General features: G+C 35.0%; 1 protein-coding gene across 1 annotated transcript in view; it reads right to left on the bottom strand.

Moving 5' to 3' along the window:
* Positions 1-525: 525 nt before the first annotated feature.
* Positions 526-22,248, bottom strand: part of NDUFS4 (NADH:ubiquinone oxidoreductase subunit S4) — a 45,057-nt gene continuing 23,334 nt past the window's right edge. Inside the window, exons 3-5 of the mRNA XM_027709326.1 lie at positions 8,544-8,716; positions 4,988-5,061; positions 526-734 (exon numbers count right to left, since the gene is read on the bottom strand). Coding sequence (XP_027565127.1) covers positions 631-734; positions 4,988-5,061; positions 8,544-8,716 — 351 coding nt within the window. The 3' untranslated portion in view covers positions 526-630. The remainder of the gene's footprint in view (positions 735-4,987; positions 5,062-8,543; positions 8,717-22,248) is intronic.

Raw genomic sequence — 22,248 nt, 5'->3', positions numbered from 1 at the left:
GCTTAGTTTCACTTTTCAAGAACATCACAGACAAACAACTGCAATCTCAATCTTTCGGACTAAACCTTCCCCATATCGAAACCAAAATCCTGTGTTTTCTATTCCAGCCATGAATGCTTCTGTAATGTTGACAGTATTAATTTGAGCAGAAAGGAGGTTATATCATATACATTTATGCAGAATTATCCATCTTCTATACCCATCCTTTGTTCTTCAACTGAAAAAATTGTCATGTACAGAGAGAAAAAACCCTCACTTCTCTTGAAAGAACTTGTATATGTAAAGCTTATTAAACTTATTACACTTCAGAAGTTTTAACAGGATAGTGGACATAAAATTACCATGAAAGATCAACCATAATCTCTAAAGTTGCAGCTGATTTCAAACATTTCTTTTGACAGATTCCTAGTACAGCAATTTTTCAGAAGTATGAACACTCCAAATCTCCTCTATTTATAGGGAAGTTTGTAACAGGTTCAATTGGAGACATCAAAAACATTTTAAATAGACATCAGAAGATGCATCTGTAGTTTAAAGGTCAAATTTATTAGGAGATTAAGAGATGTATTATACATGGACTATAAATATAGCACAGCTGACTTTATTCACAGTCACACAGCCAATGCCAACCTATTTTGTAGACACTCTTGTTCTTTTGTTCCAAGAAAAGTTTGCACCATAAGACTTGGATTTAGGTTTTGGAATCTTCTTCTCTTCAACATCATAACTCCAGCCTGGATGTTACAAGGGTAATGGCAGGAAGAGACAAGACACAATTAGAATTATAAATATTCTTAGCATACAATACAGAGCAAATGCAACTTAAAGCTTTAAACTTTAATATCTTTTTCTCCACATAGACATCCATTAATCTATTCCTTTCTAGTTGGCAGCAGAGAATACTGAAATGCCATAAGTGTGGCAAATGCCCACTCTCTCAGTTGATAAGACTTCACCATACTACAGTGAAATGCAAAAAACTTGACAGTCATCAGTGAAAAGCTCAACAGGGAACACAGACTGTCCTGCAAGTTTATAGCTCCACAGCTCTATTGCATCACAGAAGCAATAAGGCTCTGTGTACGTTGGCACAGGAAATGAAAAATATAAGAAAACGGACAAAAAATAACATGCAGAAGATCAACCTCAGAGACTGGGAGAGAATAGAGATTTTGGAAAGCTAGAAAAAAAAAGAAGGGTGGGAAGACCAAAAAAAAAAGAAGAGCAGAGAAAAAACTTCAACTTTAGAAAGGAGTTTAATACTTAACATTTTTGTAAGAACATAAAAAATTAGAAATAAAAGAAAAGAGAATGAAGTGATAGAAGACAAGTAAATTATGTGATAGTTAAGCAAGAGAAATGCTTAAAAATGTCAGAAAAGAGGAGGTGGAGACATTAGTGTTTATGTAAATCAAAATGCAAATTGGTTGCAGCCTCCAGGTGCCTGGAAAGTTGCCAGGGCAGCACTCAGTATTCCAAAGTTTGGTCTCTTTAGCTGCAATATTTCACTCAAAGCAGAGATACTTGAGTTGAAGACAGAAGTGGTTAAATATGCGGTTTTAAGTGATACTCATAATATAGTACTTTTCGCCCTAGTTTTAAACCCAAAATTTTAAGTCCTAAAAGGTTTAACATATATCTGAATTTTTCTATGTAAGGTGATCACAGAAAACACTCAAGATACAGCTAAACATCAAAATGTTCTGTAAGATACACAAGTTGTCATGCCACTGCCTCAATTTTATATATTCACAAACGTCACACAAACATTTTCTTCCTGTTTATTAGTCTCAATCAATGTTAATTTTCAACTTAACTATTCTCCATAAGAAATACTGAAGAGAGAATTTAAAAGCATATTCTTTCCATCTGTGAGAGCACTGGCTTTTGTCTCCTGTTCTCGTTAAAGATATAAGCTTGAGTAAACAGCCAAGAACTAGATCCAGAGACAGACTTCAGTATTGCAACACTCAGCATTATAACACCTAACACTGAGGCACTTGGCTGCTGGAATGGAATCTACAGCCCCAAGGTATTGCTTCATCTTTTTATACACTAGATGGGAGAGGGGCCAAGTGCCTCTAGAAGAGATTCTCAACTGCCAGCACAACAACTTGGACTGACACAGTTATCCCAAATGCGTAAGGGTAGTTACACCTAACTACTGATTCCAAGGGGTCACCATATGTGATTAGGTTTCACACTTGGGAGCAGACTCCTTCAGTCAGGCACCTTGAATTGCTCATGACCGAGTGCAGAGGTCACTTTTATAAAAATACCACAATGGTGGGGGAAGCTATTCTTGCCCAGAACCCTGCCACACAAGCCAAGTAGACACAGAAAGCAGATTTTATAGTCTCCGGAAGAACACCCTCACCACTTGACTAAAGGTTATTGCACAGTAGGAAAACTCTTCATCCTTGTTACTTAAGTTGTACATTTTTAAACCACTGCCTCAGTGATGTCAGAAAGGACAAAAAAGAATTTAGGTCAAGAGGCAAAACTTTTAATTTCATCCAGTTAAAAGTGTTATCTCCTTGCCTTGATCTTAGACCATTCTCAGCTGTAACTTTTGGACAGTGATCTCTCTCTGTTACTGTAACCAGTGCTGTTATATCAACATTAGAAAATGTGTCAGATGGGGCTGGCAGAAAGATAGCCTGCCTTATGTTCCTGAAGTTCTTAGGTGAGAAGGAACTTTTAAGTTTACCAATCTATCAAAAGAACCTGCAATATCTAGAATTTGTAGAAATTAAATTTAGGGTTTTTAAGGAATTTTGTAATGGAAAATTTAGGTAGTTCATGCAGGAACGAGAGAGAGGTAAGTATCTGTGTTCCTAGGCTTAGATTTGTTTCAATAATAACTCAGTTAAGAGGCTAAGTTCCAATGTAAAAGCATGCCTGAATTTCTAATTTCTTTCTAAAAGTAGAACTAAATATTGTAAAATTTGTATTTCCAGCTACATCTGATATTGAAGCTATCACTACAGAAAATATTATGCTCACATCATATGCAGAAATAAAAATGAAATCATAATTTAGGCAAGCCAGTATCTACAGAAAAGTCCATTTCAATTATGGTAAAATTAAGAGTGCAAGCTAAGTGAATATTGAACTACTAATATTAATACCATAATTTAAAATAATTTTAAATTCATAATTTAGGCAAGCCAGTATCTACAGAAAACTCCATCTCAATTATGGTAAAATTAAGAGTGCAAGCTAAGTGAATAATTAACTACTAATATTAACACCAAGTCACAACCTTGGTATAGTTGGTAGAATTTTTTTGTAGGTTTCATACACAATGGAGTAATTTCTAACTCAGTGAAAGAATAAACTTTCTATATGGAACAAATGAATTTTACAATCTGCATTTCGAAAGGAAAAAATGTAACACCTACAAAGAGATGGCATAAGCAGCTCATTATATTATTTTTTACTCTTACAGGCTGAATTGCTCAAGAAATAACAGGAACAGAAGCATTAATGAAGCAATACCAAATTCTCCCAAAATTCATATTTGTTCATAAGACAATACAAAATACTAATAAAATTGCACTGTAATTTGTACATCTAATGCAAATATGATAACTCTATTAATTTCTTTTTGAATACAAATTATTTTTCAATAAAATTAAGATTATTAAGCCCCCCCCAAAAAATCCATTCAAAGAGGAATTGACAGATTAAATACTAGCCTTACTAGCCTTTATCATTATAAAGTGCAAATAAATTGCACATTAAATGTCCTAGTTTCTTAGATGTATAAGTTAATGGACTTACCATGTTTTTGGGGTGTACACCAGCCACCTAATAACTCTGCATAATTTTGTTTGACCAAGAAACTTTACTATTTACCCCAGACTAAACATAGTTGAAAGCTGGAGACCACAGGGAAGACTTTTGAAGAAGCTTACCCTTCATGTGCATCATTCCTGGCTTTAACTCAATGTAATTAATTTTCTTCACACCCACAGGCACTAAGCATCAAGACTAACTCTTAAAGGAAAATGGAATTGATTTAAAAACCAAAAATCAAACCAAAACAACAACAACAAAAAAACTAAAAAAAAAAAAAAAAAAGGAAAAAAAGGAGCAGCATAAAATTCATGCCAACACAAAAAAGGACTGCTGAATATTCAAAAGGCTGAGATTATGGATACTGCTTGTGGTACTATCGTTCTGTGAGAAAATACAAGCCTAAGTAACTAAATAAGTTTACAGATACATTTGTTCTGATACATCATTAGCTTAAAAAATATTAAGCAACAATACTGACTTTTCTACTCTCTTTTTCTCAAATATGAACAACATCAAGTGCAAGTGTTTAGACTGTAGTGCTGGGAAGAGTTAGGCAAAACATCCCCAATCTACAACTTCCTCATGGGGAGCAGCAGAGGGGGTGTGCTGATCTTTCCCTGGTGACCAGCAACAGGACATGAAGAATGGAATGAAGCTGCATCGGGGGAAATTCAGACTCAACATCAGGAAAAGATTATTCACTGAAACAGCGGCGAGTCATTGGAACAGGCTCCCCAGGATAGTGACCAGGACACCAAGCCTGTCAGAGTTCAACGCACATCTGGACAATGCTCTAAGTCATATGGTTTACCTTTACATAGTCCTGTGAGGAGCAGCATAATCCTGACATGTTCCTAAATCTATGCTGCAATTCAGCCAAAATTGAAGTCCAACATGCTTACTTAGTAGTCATCTAATTTTAGTTTTTCTGATTATCAAACATTCACAAGTTTCCCTAAGATGTTGGAACACCTTTCCAGAAAGTGGAATGCCTTCAGCACCCTTGGAAATATGCCCCCATTCCTGTTTTCCTCCTCCTCATGCAGAACACTAGTGGTCTACAAATCCTGTGGAATAGAGGATTAAGGTACTTTATCCAGTACTTTTTCTATTGTCAGTACTTAGAGATCAAGATTGCCTATGGAAGGATGAATCCTTCATATCCAGTACATAAAATACGTACCATTTTTTTCAGCAAAGGCAATGGCATCTTCTTTAGTAGCGAAAGTAAGAACCATGTTGGATAAAGGATCAGCTCTGTAAGAAATCAAATGACAAATTTTAGGCATATTTGAAATAGAAAATAATTATAATCTGTACCTCAAATGTCAGTCAAATGCTATATTGCAAGCTCTCTAGTACACCACCTCACAAACCATTCAAAATACCTTTATTTTTAATTATTTTCAGGATCAACACTTACTTTCTGCAGAGTATTGTTTCACTCCTTTAGTCTGTTAAACTTCCCCCACAACTACTTGTAAAAATTCATCAGGTTTTTTGTTAGGCAAACACATCTAATGACTTTCTGTGGTTATAATAAGTGGTCTGACACAATCTTTTTAATTTTAAAGCTCTTTGTGGAAGATCAGGAGGCTTAAGGTAATTCTGAACATTTCAAACAGACCAAGAGTCTGTAGAGCAGCTAGGGGAAGAATAATCTCAAAGAGAAAAGAGCAAAATACTGAAGTGAGCAGAGCAGGAACTAATCAGAGACTGAAAAGTACATAAAAAAGTATTAAGAGTTCTGCTTTGGCTGAGTTCACATGACCTCCACAAATTATTTCAGTACAGCAAGCAGATTGCAGGCCACCGCCAAAAATGAAGCTCCAAAATGCAAACTGCTAGTTAACTAAATACACAGTGGTTAATTTTAGATGACCAACTATTCTTCATCTGCACTTTTGAAAGGAATCAAACAGCAAAAAGCTTTTTGAAATAAATTAAAATCTCAGTTAAAACACTAAACTGCCATTTTGTTGCTATGAAAGCTCAATTTAAGAACAATGACTAAGGATGGGGAAAAAAAGGGTTTTAATTTTTAAAGAAATAAGAAAATGAAATACTGGTTGTAGCAACACATAGATTAGATAAAGTTTCCCTGAGACAACACTGCCTATGAGCCTGGAAGACAACTGGGACAACAAGACCAAATTGCAACAAACTATTGCAGGACCTGCCTCTCAACTGTTCTCTCTTTGAAGCCAGAAGGATAAATGAAGAAAAAAAGCAACCGAAGATACACTGAACTCTCTACAATAAAGGACAAAGCCTGTGACAGGCGGAGTGGGAGGGGAAGAGGGGGGAATCTAGCTTCCAGCAAAGACAACAGCGCAATTTTATCTGATGTTCACATGGAAAAATTGAGTTCACTATATATCCAATATATTCTCCAATAAAAAAAAAAAAGGCAAAAAAACCCAAAAAACCAAAAACCAAAAAAACCTCCCAACCTCCCCCCAAAACCTCACAACAAACAAATAAACAAAACATGATAAAGGCAGAAATTACACTTTTGCAAGCCACTGTGAAAGGCTCTCCTAAAGACATTTAAAGATTTCTCTTACAAAGGCAGAAAAAACCCCTAGGAACTAAGAATTCATTCATGACATGATCAGTGGAGAATCAAGTGTCCCAAGTACATTGCAAGATTGTGACAACTTTTGCTAATCGTTATTCTCCTCCATGACTGGGTTTCGAAAAATCTTCTCAACACTACTGAGGGGGAACAAAGAAGTTTTTAGTTTGAAGTGTAGAGAGGGACTAGTGCCTGTTTCTGCAAATTTGCCTGCAAATTTGGCAATTCCAGGACAGAGGCAGTTGGGAAATTAGAATTGTGCAGAAATTATTTTTTCTCTTTTCATGTGAAATCATCTTTGATTCCATCTAAATGCATTTCTGATTTCCTCTATCCATATGAGCAAACTAGAGTTCAGGATGTCTGGCATGATGTCCCAATAGTGTCAGCGGTACCAGTGCTGCAGGATTTCCTATGCCAGCCCCTAGTTGTTCCATCAGGCATTAAAAACTGGGATTCCATATTTTGTTTTCTTATGAGATCTTGTACAATGGATACCATGCACTTCCCATGTTTCTTTGTTTACAGCTTTATATTAAAGGTGTACTCAAGACCTAGGCATTCTTGTAACAAAACCTCCTAATTAAGAAAAATGCCATGGGTCCATGCTTAGATATACAATTGGACAATTTTCACCAAGAAAAGCCCCAGTATCTGAGAAATAACAAATGCAACAAAAACCCCAAAGAAGACTGTAACATGACAGAAATATAGCAGACAGACAGGTAAATAAGAATATCAAGTTTAGTGGAAAAGGGGCTTTAATCTCTAGACCCTAAAGGGCTCTAATCCACTAATCCCATTACATTATTCAAAAGTAAATGGAAAAGTGTCTAAGAATTGCTATTTGCAGAAATCAAATCTCAAAAGAAGAAATTCTTCTTAGGTATTTCTGGGTGTTGAATGGTAACATCAGAGTATTCGCTAACAGTTTTAGCAAGAATGCCTTAAAAATGAATGGATACAAACTAATTTACAAAACCTTTAACCTAGTAGTGTCAATTCTCAATGGAGCACTTGCTTTTATCTACATGAAACCTGCCTACCCATGAGAAATTCCTTTCCCTACTCCAAAATAAAAATGCACGTAGAGCCTCCTCCAATTTTTATGAGAAATCAACATAACAGGAAGACTTGATTTCACAGTTATTTTGATCTAATATTTATGGATACATTTATTTTATAAATTAAAAAAGAAAACAAAGTTCGGTGACTGGATTTAGAATGTTAAAAAATCTCAAAAAATTGCATCTTCAAGTTATTTCATATTTAAGGCGTTAAAGTTTTTCACAGAATTTTACATTCTTAGATCATAAGTGCTAATATGATTGCAGCCAGTTATTTTCAATACACATTGTACCCTTTCTGAAGTTTGAAAAACAATCTCTAGCAGTTGATCTTGGTAATGTATAATAATTAACTATTCTGAATATGCCTCAAAAAAGACAGCTTCAAATCAAAATTACAATATTGTCAGAGGAATTGCTGGCATAGTCCTCACAGCTTACAGGAATTCTAATCACACTGTGAAATGTAGGTGTGTTTATATAAGGAAAAAAGAATTAAAAATTAGAAGCATCCAAGTTATACTTACATCTTCACATTACTTAGCATACTGAGCTAAGAGTAGTACTTTCCTGGATTTTTTTGCGTATTTAAGAGTTTTTAATACTAATATTAGCAATTTTTAAAAAAACAGTGTGATATTTTAAATTGCTGGATTTGGTTTTTTAAAAAATTATTCATGACTCCTCATTTTAGATCTTTAGGATATTTATAAAATTTCATAAAAAAAAAATCCAGAAGCTAAGTTTTGTTGTTTATGTTTAAAAGATACAACTGAGAGCTGAGAATGATTTATTGCTTTAGGTAACTAATAACCTTCTGGCCCTGCTGATGCCACACAGCATCACCACAAACATGACTGTTGAAATTTCTGGTTGTTAACACCTTTTTTAAACTCTTCCAGATGATATTGTGAGCTAAAATCTGCTTTTAAACCTATCAGATCATTAATCATATAACAAACAAACTCAACCAGTTACTGTAAGTACTGTAAAAACATAATTAGATTTACAGGTAGAAAGAAGATTTCGAATTTACATGACTAGTAAGAGCTGAATACAGAAGAAAAGTATTTTCAAATTCAGTAAGTACTCACGTAGATGCCCAGCCCATTAAAGGGTTCTCCCAGCGCTCCCTGTTATCAAATTCCATCTTCCATTTCTTTGTATTGTTAAGTCCTGACTGCATTGCATTACGTGCTGGAACAAAAATGTGAACTTTTCTGGTTTTGATGTGCTCATCTGGAACACCAGTTAAAGCAGTGATATCCTAAGAAAAACATAATGGGACTTGTTAAAAATGGTTTAAGAGGCTTGTAAAATAGTATTCCTTATGCCTTTTACATAAAGTTACAAAACCAGAAAAAAATTGCAGAGAAGTACATTATGAGTTCAGTTAAATAAAAGTAAAGCTGACAGATGTGGAGGCTGCTATCATCCGACTTCCCCTGGCTGAATTAGACTTTGCATGGATAAGTTACCTGAACCTGCTCATCTCCCAGCTACTAAACATCTAGTGCCAGAGGAGGCACAGGACATTTCCCCACATCCTCCTCCGTCCACAGCTGCAAGGTCAGGCCTGCTTCAACTTGCATCAGCTGTAGCAAATGCAGATATGTGTAAAGTCTTATTTATTCCTTAAAGAAAATATCAGAGCACAGACTAAAACATCAACAAATTCCAAATTTTACATTACCATTAGGAGCCTAAACTTCACATGAACAGGACTATTCACCAAAATACTAGTCAGTCAAATATATGCTGCAGTATAAGTGCTTTCCCTTGGGCTTTAATTCTGTATATAATTAAGAAATACCAACATCCATGCTGACATAAGAAGCTGTGCTTAGCATGAAGGGACAGACGGTAGTATCTTTTACACAATAGTCTATTGATTGTTTGAGACTGCAGAGCAGGTACTAGAATTCAGCTCGCTTATTAAAACAATAGTTATTACAGAAAATTGATCCCCTCTTCATGTTTCAAGCTATGACTATCAGCTTTTGAGAGTCAGTTCTTCTGCTGATGGTCAAGATCAAGAGAGGAACGTATGATATTTTTGTGAAGGACAAAAGGATTCAGGAGATTCCAACCTTCAAAGAAAAAAAAAAGACTTGTAACACTGTATATAGGCAGTAGTAGGATGCTCCCCTCCATTAGAGAGGCATGAGCCTTGTTGAGGGCCTCCAGAAATAAACCTAATAAAGATAAAAACTGAAGCATCACAAAACCAGCCTAAAAATATTAACTGACTTTAACAAAGAATAAGATAGGGAAAAGCCTCACAAAAATTGCTGTGGAAAATTACTCTCAGCATCATCTGATAATTAAAGTGAACATTCTTGTTAAAAACTAAACAGTAATTATATAAAATTAACCTGTCAGTTCACACTAGTAAAGAGTGAAATCAAACATCAAATCCATCTCTAAGGAAGCTGAACTGCTCCTTTTCCTTACATACTTAAAAGGCCAGCAGGAACTCCTTGGTCTCCCTTCTAGCCCTCCCCTCTCCTTCTTTCTCTCCAGGAACATGTAGAAAACTGGTAAAAGTCCAGAAAAGTGCAGCACAACTTTGGGCATATTGAACTCATCTTGGCAGCACTGCCATGACTTGAATGAAAAGGCAAAAAAATTTAAATAAAACACCTACTAACTACCTACTAACTTTATGGGATTTTGTTTTGTGGCAAAGTTAAAAAACTTCTTGATGTGATCACAAGACCATCCTTTGAAACGTGGCAGTTCTCATTTTCCATTTTATGTCAGAAAATGAATGTTAGGAGATCAGTCCCTCAAAGCTACAAAAGGGAGCAAGTTTAAAGCATATGACTTGTATGTGCAGTTAGAACTGTAGGGGCAACAAACAACCATGCATACGGGTTTTCCAGCTTCCGACATTTCTACCCAGACTACCACAAGAAACTGGCAAAATATCTTAATAATGCCATTATAAATACTTTCATTAGAACCAAGTCATGCTTATTTTTAATCCAAGTCTAGCAGTCATATGAAACAGAAGCACTACCAGCCACAGGAATGTTGCAACACATGTAAAATACCTTCTGATAGACTGGCATTTCTCACTGCTTAAGCTTAAACCACAGGTTTGGAAGGAAATTGCTTAAAGTTTTCTGATTTGAATTGGCAAAGTGCTTTGTTTAACAAAAAGGGGTTTTTACCTGCAGTAAAGTTTGGTGGGGATTCAATGCTTCAGCTTGCCTATATAGAGGAATAGGCTAAAATATTAGCTTTTATTTCTGTAGTTAACAAACATGACTATTGAGAATATACAATACTATTGAGAAAACTTTTCTTTTTCTCCTCTCAAACAATCTGCTACATGCAAAAATTCTGGGTTTGTTATCAAATACTTTCCGATATGCAAAATTCAATATATCTCAAAATTATTTTTTCTTTACTATGATTATTCTCAGCAACTTGAAAGTCCATTATAAATTTCTTTATGCTTGAGATTTAGAGGTTTTTCAATTCTTCCAGAATGATCTGATTTACTAAAATAAGATACTCTGTTAAGTAACATTATGGACACATAGAATCTCCTCTTTTGAAACCTTCACACCAGAGAATCATAAAAGTACTACATATTAGTGCATACAGAACACAATCTAAAGAGAGGGTTAAAACCAGCAAATGCTATATTTATGAGGTAACCATAGTAAAGAAATGCCTAGACTTGTTCATCTGGATGAAACTAAAACCAAAATCCCAGACAAACCCTTCAAGCCATGCTTTTTCAGGCATTCAGTTGGCTCCAAATCAAGGTTATTTCACTAATAATACAGGATTCATCCCATAAAAATCTTTTCAAAATAAAAATTAAAACCTGCCTGCTTCTCAAAACTAAAATATCTATGTGGCGTTGCTAGCTCTCCATACTTAGATTCATTATAGCTAGAGTTTCCATGCCTCCTGGGAATCTAGCAATCATTTATTGATATCGTCCCCTTTCTAAAAGCTGGCAATTGAACAGACAGTTGTTAGGACAATGAGTTTTTGGTTGCTGAAGCCCAAGTTGTCCTGACATAAAATCACTGGTTTTGATTGCTGTAGATATGTAAGGTACTGTAGCATAGCTGAGCTGTTGCCAAAGATATGGAATAAAAAAGCTTGGCATCTATCACATACTTGACACCTAAAGAGCACAGAAGCTCTAAAATTCCTATTCCCTGTAGGCGTACTCTTAGTCTAGACAAACTGATTTCTCACACTTTTAAAATGCATTACAACACTCTATTGTGATCATTTCATCCACACAGCTCCAGCTAGTGACAGAAGAACCTGTCCTTTAAGCGACATTTCAATGGGCTAAAGCTCCCGCTCCAAGATGCTATTAAAACAATATAATACATGAAAAGAACTATGCAGTACTGGGTTGAACTCTTTACTGGGTCTTCAGTGCTTTGTTCTGAGTTCAAGTTCTCATTGAAACTACCTGTGAACCAACTTTCCAAAACAAAGATATTTTTGACAGTTGGTTTTCACATTACTATCTTTTTTCTTTAAGTGTTCCTTAATGAATTTTGCTATATTAGCATATTAAGATACTAGTGAGGTGTTCAGCATTCAAAATCTTAAATATATTACATAACAATATAAAAGACTTGAGATTTGAACTGTATTTTGCTTTACTAAAAATTAATAACCCTGGTTCACATTTTCAAAACAGGCTATCACACAAAATATGACATTCTGTTTTTCTTAATATATATAAATGTATATATATAAAGTGGGCTTTATTTCAATAGGAAACTGATTTTTTTGTAATTCAAGAAATTTTTTTTGCAATACAAGAAAATGTAAACACTCACTTTGAAGCATTTTGTCTCTTCTTGGAATTAGGTGAAAGGGACAAAACACTTGTTTTTTTAAACGGCAGAAATCACATAAAATTGCTTACAAATATAGGTGGGTTTGTGTTTATTATAACTTACACTATTTAAGAATATTTGTCACGGTGGAAAGCCTGCTAAAACTGATCTGAAAAGGGTAATAAGAAATGATAAGTGTGCTACACGGCAGAGAGAAAAACTGATTCACAGAGGCAGTGTCAATGAAAGCACTATTCAGCATGAAGATGACTCTTAAAGGAAATGAGAATTTCCTTCTTTTAAGTACTCCACTAATAGCACAAATTCCAAAGGGGAAAAGAAATGGAACTCTTTAATTAACGGAAAAGAGACAAAATGATGGAAAGTATCTCTGAAACAAGTGTTTTTGAATAGATGGGTCAGGTGTGCATAAAGGTGTTATGTTTGTTCTATGGCATTTCTTTCACCACATAGACAGAAACTGTAAATAACCACTATTAACTATCTACAGTTTAGCACCCCCCCTCTTTTTTTTTTAATAAAGGAAACAGGGAACAAGCAATGGGAAGTTGATGTCAAAACACAGAAAAACCTCCCAGCAAGCTTCCAGCAACCACCCAGGATTTAGAGTCTTGCTAGCCGCTCTCTTTTCAATACCAGAATTTCACACATTTCAATGACCATTATGACTTCAAAGAATCAAATTTTCATCATTGTCCGTCATCTGCCGGTTGATTTGTATAAAGGAGTTCTTCTGCATGCATTCCAGACAAAGGGCTCTTTACTTTCGTGGCTATATATCAAATTTAAAAGTTCTGTTTGTGACAGTTGTGTCTGTGGTAAATTAGGGTAACACTGAAGGAGTGCAGCTGCTCTGCAGGAACCTCCTTTTTGGCATCATTTCACTTAAATAAAAACTGAATAATTAGCTTCTGCCTTTATTAAACCACAAAAATGCCACTGGCCTTAGCAATTACTTCCGGTTGCCCCATCTACTTAACCTCAATAGTTTTACGCTTGTTAGAATGGAGGGAAAGTAGAAGTTTTCTGTACTTTATAGGAGTTTACAACAGCTTGCTCTCTTCCCTACGTCCAACATGTTTTACTGACTAAGTGCATAAAGTTTTGCTATAAATTCATGTTGCAATTCACTTTATTTAGAAGTTGTTACATCAAAGCACAGAACATCTTGCATAATACCCACAAAATAGCTGCTGTGAAAGGAGTTTTTTATTTAATGTGCTCAGCTGCTCAGACTGTATCTCAGGATGAGAACATGTTTCTACATTTCAATACAGTATTTTTGAAGGAAATGTAAGAGAACAGAATCTACTATGCAAATTGCAAGTAGAAAAATGGAGCAGAATGAACTAAACGTGGTCAGACAACATTTATCTAACAGCTACAGACAAAACAAGGGGAAAAAGCATATTTGCCCTTAGGAGACTCTGTATCACACAAGACACAGTTTTCTTTCAGGCTTCACAATCATTCTGCATTATCACAGTAAACTGTGAACAACATGGTGTGACCCATAATGTGTTCTCCCAACTAATCATCCAGCGGAATGATTAATAAGGAAGTTGAAAAAAGCAGTGAAATAACCATATTTTTATAAAGAAAACCAAACATTTAAAGAGGAAACAGAATTTGATAATAATAAAGATTTTGTGAAAGCTTCCATTTAAAGAAAACATCTTTCCATAAGGTAAAAAAACTAAAAAGAAACTGAAAATGAAAAAAAAGTGGCTCTAAGAGAAACAGAAACCATCACATTACTGGAATCAACCTAATTCGACTATAATACTTTTTAGGTTGCCAACTGCCATTATGCAGAGGAAGTGTCAGCATCCAAAATAGTCCAACATTTGCAAGTGCTGGTAGCTTCAGCAAACTCTATTCATCAGTTTGTATTTCACAGCTGAGGAGATACTACTCTAACAATCATGATGGATGAGCATTCACTGTGGTTGCAAAAACTCCTTGAGAACTTCCCTGTTGTCCTGCTGCAAAGGTTCACTCTACTTTCCCAATATTTTACATGCCTAGTATTATTCCATGCTTTCCTTCCATAAGATACTTACCAATATAATGGCACAACACATTCCACACACCATTAAACCAATGTCACTTGGATTTGTTCAGAGAAAACAAAAGAGCAAACAGGAATAAGAATTTGAATTCTAAAAATCCCAGTTGCTCTCTACCAGTTGGAACATGACTCCACACTAGTCAGTAGAAAACCCTCTCCTCAGCAGCCCTTCTTTCATGTCCTTAAGACCCCTAAAGTCTGCATTACATCCCCAAATTTTGTACTCAGATTTTGTCTCCGACAAAAGTCATATAAATATGCTATTTATAAAAGTGATTAATGGCAAGTTGTGGCAAAAGCTTCTGATTTTGCACCTCTCACTGCCCTGACAAGCCTCAAAACAGAGAGCCATTTTTCTTGATACATGTGAAAAAAATACCTATAATTTAGCCTGCACTCTGATGGAGAAGTAAATGACATTTCAGAAATTTAACAATGAAACATTCAAAACACCTAAGTCCACTTTCACAACAAATAAATATTTCATGTTCAGTATTGGTTTTCTGCCAAGAAGTAATCAAATGCAACAAAAAATTATTATTTATTAATACTGGTGGTTTTTTTTTCTGTAATGGTATGTCTTAGTTATGTCAATCTTGTCTGGGTAAATAACACAAAGTTTAAGAGAAGGGAAATCAAGTATTTTAAGTATCTGGATTTACACTTTTCTCCACATGACTGAAATAAGGAAACCATTATTAAACGGAGGAAAGCTGGGGCAGTCAGGGGCAAAGAATATATTTCATAAAAGTAGATTGATGTTGCTACTAGTACTCATCAGATACTTCAGTGTGGTTGTGACATTCTTCTAATTGAAGAAATGACAAACAGCATGCTTACCTTAAGGTGGGAAAAAAAGTCTGAATTACAGCAATCTTGTAAACTACAGCAGATCTTGTAAACTACTTTTTCTTGTAACACAGCAATATTTGGAGAAAGTGTACTTTCTAGAACTCATCCAAAGCATATGTAAGCAAATCTTTTGCTTGCATTCACACAGTGGCTGGGTCTTCTTTGAGGTTTTTTAAATATACAGTTTTTTTACAGTGCACAACTTTCAAGCGCTCTACAACAACTCCACAATCCTCAGATTAAAGAATGTGCATGAAAATCAGTTAGTTCACAATAAGACTACAGCAATGTTTTTAGCCTATAAACTTCCAAATCAAAGAAGAGGCAGCCTTAGTTTACCTGAATTTAGAAAAACAAAGAGGATAACCAAACAACTGAAAAAATATTATTTCTCTCAGAATAATTTACAGTTAAGGCAACACTTCACTGCTTTACTACCATAAGCAACTGTTCTTACAGATACTATTTCTTAGCTTGAAAACAAAACCATCAGAAAAGCTTTAAATGAAAATGGACAGAAGTACTAGCAGCTAGAGCCTACCTAGAATAGACAGCTTTGTACCAATTCCCCTAATTAGTTCAATTTTGTATATACTATTAAATAAACAGTATATTGTAGTTCAATGGTGGTATATTTTTCAAACACAATTCATTACTTTTTCAGTTCTGATATTTATACTATACTCCCAGCATAAGTCACAATAGCAGATTGTCTTGCAAAGCTTAACATAGTATTTCAGTAATATCTTGGTGAGCTAATCACTACTGATGACTCTAGAGCTTACAGTCTATAAAATGTAGATTTGATCACAGACAACCAGCAGTTCAGAATGTAGTCTTCGTATCTTTAATGAAAGCCAAAATTCAGGCTATTCTTGTGCACTGGGAATAATCTCTGTTTTTTGTGTGTTTCTGATGCAACTTTAATGAAGTCCTTACTTTTAACATTCATTAAAAGTTATGTGTATTTACAAAATAAACCATAAGCATATGACTTAAGTGAATTTTGTAAAGTTACTGTTTTTCAGGAATTCTGTCAGGAATAAGAAAATCAGAAGTTATGATCTGATTTATGCCCATCTGAAAACCTTACAAAGCTTCCTCTGAAGTATCAATTAAGAAGCTTTCCAAATAAAGCCCAGGTAGAGTTCCCAAATTTGAGTATTACTTGTTTCATAATCTTCAGTCTTTGCAGGGAAAGGGGTCCAATCGATGTTAAATATGTGGCTGAGGTGCATCTTCTCAAAGCTCCCTTATCCATTTAAGCTGCAAAACACCCAAGGGAGCAAACACGTAGAGCCTGGCAGTGAACTGGGACACTACGTACACTGGAATTTCTGCTGTGAAGCAGGAACACCTTGGCCAATTCCTAATCTAATCTGGACAGCAAATAAAGTCTGAGCTGTTGAGTACAAATTTGGATGTACAGCAAAGTCTTAAAAATCGATAGCTTTGGTAAGATTTCCTGTGATGAAATCATAAGACTGATTATCTCTACATTGTATGAAGCATTAATTCTGAATTAAGTTTTAACTAGCTAACAATGTCTCTGGGCTGCCAGCTAGAGCAAAGAATACTAAAGTTTAAATTCCATTATCAAGCAGTCTAGTGTTCTTTTCTTTTCACCTCACAACTTCCAAGTAATTAATTCCTAATTGAATGGTAGCTATGGAGCAGCATTTAACTTTAAGGGTTAAAAATTAACTAACTTTTTAGGCTTTTATTTATTAAAAAAAAGGTATCCATCAAAGGTGAGGGTGAAAAAAGTGGCAAAAAGCAGTGGTTTAAAGTGTAGCCTGACAATACTGTCACACTAGTGTATGGTCTGCTACTAAGAACAGTATCAAGAAATCCAACCAATGTCTGCCTTCATTGTCATGCATGTTCTCTATTCTTCACATGTCCTTTTATAGAGAAAGTGATTGCTGTAACAGAACTTTGCCACAGTTACAAGTGGTGAGAAAAACAGAAGCAAATCCCCAATCAAGAAATGCAAATTTAGAGCAAAATTCCTGTTGGTGAGTGCTTTTTAGAGGAAGAAAAGTTGCACTTAAGAAACTATAAGGAAGTCAGACCTGTTAAAAGCTGTCCCTTACCCTAAGATGTAATGCTTCTATGTAATATGCATGCACTTTAAAGGTTGAAAGAAAGTGCTAAATAGTGTACATAATTTCCATACACAGCAGGTAGTGAAGCAAGAAAAGAACTGACACAGTTACCCTCATTAAGGAGATGCACAATAGAGAACTGTTATGCAGTGTTAGCATATTGAAGGTCTATGCATCAGGGATGTTGCGGCTATTAACAGCTTAAAAGTTCACTGTATTTAGTTAATTAGTGCATATAGCTTTTAAGCCTTAAATGCGTTTTAGAAGGTTCTTTTCTAACAGTACCACCTTGGTACTCCCTGGTGGGGATGGGAAGGGTTGATGGGGCTTTGACTGTTTTAACGTTATCAATAAAATACACAGCTTAATACGATTGGACAACACTAGTTTCTTCACATTATCTTTATGATTAGTTAAAATGGTTTCAAAAATCTCTCTCTAAAAATGCTGAATTATAACTAAAATGTGGTGTTACTTCACAAACTGGTTTTAGCTTGTTCTATCTAGAAGTCCATTTCTGTCATTAATGCTTTGGCCTTTATATGCTTGGCCTTTAAGGTTATTTACAGGACAGAAATCATGGTCTTATACTTTCTAACACAATAGAGAGAAATCCATCATCAATTAAATTCAGTAATTCAACTTGATACACTACACGTTTCCTTTCAGTTTCTATTGCTGTGGGGAAAAAAAAATCAAAGGAGACTACAACATACAATTATGTTTACAAAATGGTGATAGAAAAGTAAGAATTTGTATTGGAACCAGACATTACTGAGAAGATATTCAACTTCTGACTTAGAGAACCAGAATATGCTGACCCAAAAATGCTTTCAAATAGAGTTGACATGGCAACAAAATGCGGTTCTAAGAAAATGCACCTAAGAAAAAATACAAACCAGAAGACTAAAAAATAAAATACTAGTACAAATTACAATATTTATCTTAAAACAGCTTCTGATTGGATAACATGCTACTCAGTGAAAACTCTAAAATACATGATTTATACTGACATCGGTCTACACAAAAAGAAGGTTACTTATTTTTATATATGAATTTAGGTACACATCTAGAAAATGAACTGGGAAAGAAAAATTATCAACTTTGTCAGAAATTCTAATCAGAATTACTAACCGTAGTCTTAATTTTTTTAAAACATCTGCAACATAATTAAAACATCTTTAAAAAGTATCGCATTTGGTACATCTTATCAGCACTTTATAGAAATTCCTTATAGCTCAGCTTCTTCTTACTTTTTAACCCAGTTTTCAGGCTAAGAGGTAATAGGATAAAGGTTATTTTCTCATCAAGCAGACTTTCTTCTGCACTAAACGTAAGTCAATGGACTTTATCGAGAGGGTAGAACTGAGTATGCCAGAAAGATATATAAGAGACTAAGCAATTTCCCTACATTTTATGCTTCACAACACAAGAACTAAATTGCATATTAAAACTCTGGATATGAACATCAGCTGTTCCCTCCATGGTCCCTGTCCTCGCTTAACTCATGTTAACTCTGCAAGTTTGAGAAAACAGTCATGAAAGGAGTCAAAGATACCTCACAAACATGCCACCAAGAACTTGAAAAGCATCTGATTCCATTACATCACTGATGTTCTGAGTAAAAAGAGGAAATACTGAACAAGTACCAGACTCTCTTGCAGCATGACCAAGATGTTCGAAGATTCCCATGGGATTACTGGGCTTTCCAAACAAGGAGAGCTTTTCCTTTCTGAATTGATAAAACAATTCAGCTAGAACTTCATAACTAGAAACAGCTTGTCTGTACACAGAACTCTGTTAGTTAGGCTATGATTTGCAGTTTAAATCTACAACTTAGATATACTACAGAAATGCAGAAAGACACATTTGAATGGATAGAAAAGCAAGCTCTCTACAGGGAATTGTTTATTCACTATTCCTGACAAGACAAAAAGAATTCATGTCATCTACAGAAATACTTCGTAATGTGGGATACTACCTTAGGTGTTCTAGAAAAGGTTAAGATAATGGTACCATTTCATGAGAACATGAAAGTACTGTCCGGTCTTTAAAAATCAAAACTATTGAACAAAACAGCTTCAAAGAATGAATTTACTTCTTACCCCTATTGATTCCTTGACTGTATCAATGACTTTATTTTTTCTAGCAGATTAGAAACATGGCTTGCATATTTAGACCCCCAAAATCAAAGTATTTGCATGCTGAACAACCCTCTGGAATCTAGAAAAACTAAACATGGCATAATGATATTCCTTTAATTTGTTCTGAGCAGCCATCACAGCAAGCTCTTCAAAACATTTATTCTTGGATAGAAAATTAAACACTATGTAATGAAATGAAAAAAAAAAATTGCCTGCATACCCTTCAAAGAGACATTCTTTGACCCAGTGCTCCTGATTGAAGCCTTGAAATTTTTGCACAAGAATGCTGCATGAAGGAAGCCCAGACGGAACAGACACTTCAGATGTTAGAAGGCTGCATAACCTCAATCACAGACACTCCTCCTTCCAATACCCAGCAGAGATAGCACTACCATGCACCAAAAAAAGATTCTCAGACAAAGAAATCCAAATCCTTTACCCCAGCCTACAAAATAAACCTACACAGGGATAAGAAGGCAATTGCTCTCTGGATACAACAATCTATCACTTCATACAAGGTTCTGAGCTACTTGCAAAATGCGCAGTTTTCTAAACTTGTTGCAGCTTGTTGCCTGCAGACATTCTTACAGAAAGCTCTTTATCAGCCAACTGGGTTTTCTAAACCACCGCAAGCTTCATCAAACTACAACTGCTCATGACAACAAGTTGTAGCAAGTATCATAGGCTGAATTGAGCTAGGATATTCCAACTGAAGAGGGATTTAACTGCCAAAGAGCAAAATATAGTGAACTTGCGGTACTGAAAAATGTGTATGTAATTTGATAAACTGGTAACTACATCTGAGCTTGTACTTTAATTAAGACCAAATGCAACAATCAGCCATAACTACGAAGAAGAAACTGTCAAATTATTTCAATTAAAAACAAAAAAATGAAATCACTGTTTACAAATAAATATATGCTCTGGTAGACCAGAATGGTGTACCTAAGAGAGAAAGATTATCACCATCTCCAGAATCATTAAAACCTATAAATATTACATTTCACATTATCTGGTTGTTGAAGTTATCCAAGAAGGTTTTTTCCTCTCCAAAACATTATTTCTTAATCTTCACCTGGGGGGGGGCAGAGGGCAGGATAAAACAAAGAAATAGAAAAAGAACTTTTTAATAGATTATGTTTTGCAGCAAAAAAGCAATTTCACAAATAAACTATTAGTGACCACAGTATAAAGGCCTTTAAGTATTTAACTTTATACAAATCCACTCTTAAATTATACACTTTAGTTAAAGCAGATGTATTTGTCAGACAGTCTTCTCTTCTGAATGCTTTACTTTTATTGAAATAATTAAATTAATTTTGAAATACTTCTAGAATGTGATTTTATACCTTAATCAGCCTCTAGTATCATTCAAACATCACAACTGCAGATGACCAAATGCAAACACCACACAAAGTGTTGCACAAGAGGTAAAATGAGAAGCCAAAACACATTGTATTAAATAATTTATAAATCAACAGCAAACAACTTTGTTTTAAGGTTGAATCACAAGTACAACACAGTTCAAATGAGCTGATCACCTGTTTACTTGACACAACTGTGATCGAAGAAAGTACTTCTCCAAATCACAGGCTTCACATATAAGGCCCCTTTGGTCAAAGCTAGAAACTGTTTCTCAAAACATATATACCAAGTAAAGGATGGGAAAAAACCTTTTCTAGACCTCATTTTACATAACATCTTTATTAATTTTTATTCATTTTTCACTATCCTGAAGCAAAATGTAAGCCACTGATCCAACTTAGGGAAAAAAATAAATAGAAAGAAGACAACCCACAAGAGGGAAATTTGAGGCTAAGGGGAAGGAATGGGTAACTGTCTGAACCCACAAAAAGATTTCCATCCTGGTACCATGTACCCTCTGAATATGACAAATCCCTATCACAGAGCTACACATATAAAGCACAGAAAAACTTTTAAGTTACATTCCTCATCTAAAGAGGAAAGCTGCCCTGAACTGAATCCTTCATGGTAACCACTTGAATAAATATTGCAGCTAGAGTGGATTAAACGAAGAAAACATTATTCCAAATTCTTTTATTCCATTAAGTTACTTTAGGAATGGTTTGAACTCACCATCAAGTAACAACCCACAACAGGTTAACAGCATTTTGAAAAACCAAAACACAGAACATCCACTATATCCTTATTATCTAACACAGTGGTAATGCTTAGAGAATTCTTGGCTGAATAGTAGCTTCAATAAAAGGAAATCTAGTAAGCCTGTCCTTAATAAATGCATACTTTGCCAAATGTTTCTCTTCATGAAGTTGCAAAAACAGCTCCTCTACACAGTCTTCAAATGCGATGTCACACTGTCTCACACATAACTTTATGACATTTTACTGCTTTTGTTTTCAGAGTAAAGTATACTAATACTCTCAGTTTTTAGGGAAGCAATGATCACACTTTAAAATGCATGTTAAAGCTTGATTTGCTGTGTCCTTTGTTTCAGAGCACTGTAGACTATCAGATTGACATTTGAAGAAGTTTCATCATTCCAGGCTATTTTTCACTTGTTTGTATATTTTACTTTGAGCTGCAGTATTATCACTGCTTATTACAGTAAAGTCTATGCTTCTTTAATCAAACAAAGATTATACAATTTCAGTAATTTCTAATCCTAGCCAAAATTGGGATTTGGATAGTGAACAAACTATGACTCAATTCTAAAAACACCGACTGATGTTTGCTAACACCACAGTCTTCTAGAAAAAATGGCCTGGAATGCTTCCACAACTATTTTGCTGAAAAGG

Source organism: Neopelma chrysocephalum, unplaced genomic scaffold (assembly GCF_003984885.1).
Source record: "Neopelma chrysocephalum unplaced genomic scaffold, ASM398488v2 Primary Assembly neopelma1_96770, whole genome shotgun sequence".
Lineage (NCBI taxonomy): Eukaryota > Metazoa > Chordata > Aves > Passeriformes > Pipridae > Neopelma > Neopelma chrysocephalum.
Note: the sequence above shows the minus strand (reverse complement) of the source record. Positions and strands in the feature narration are given on the sequence as shown.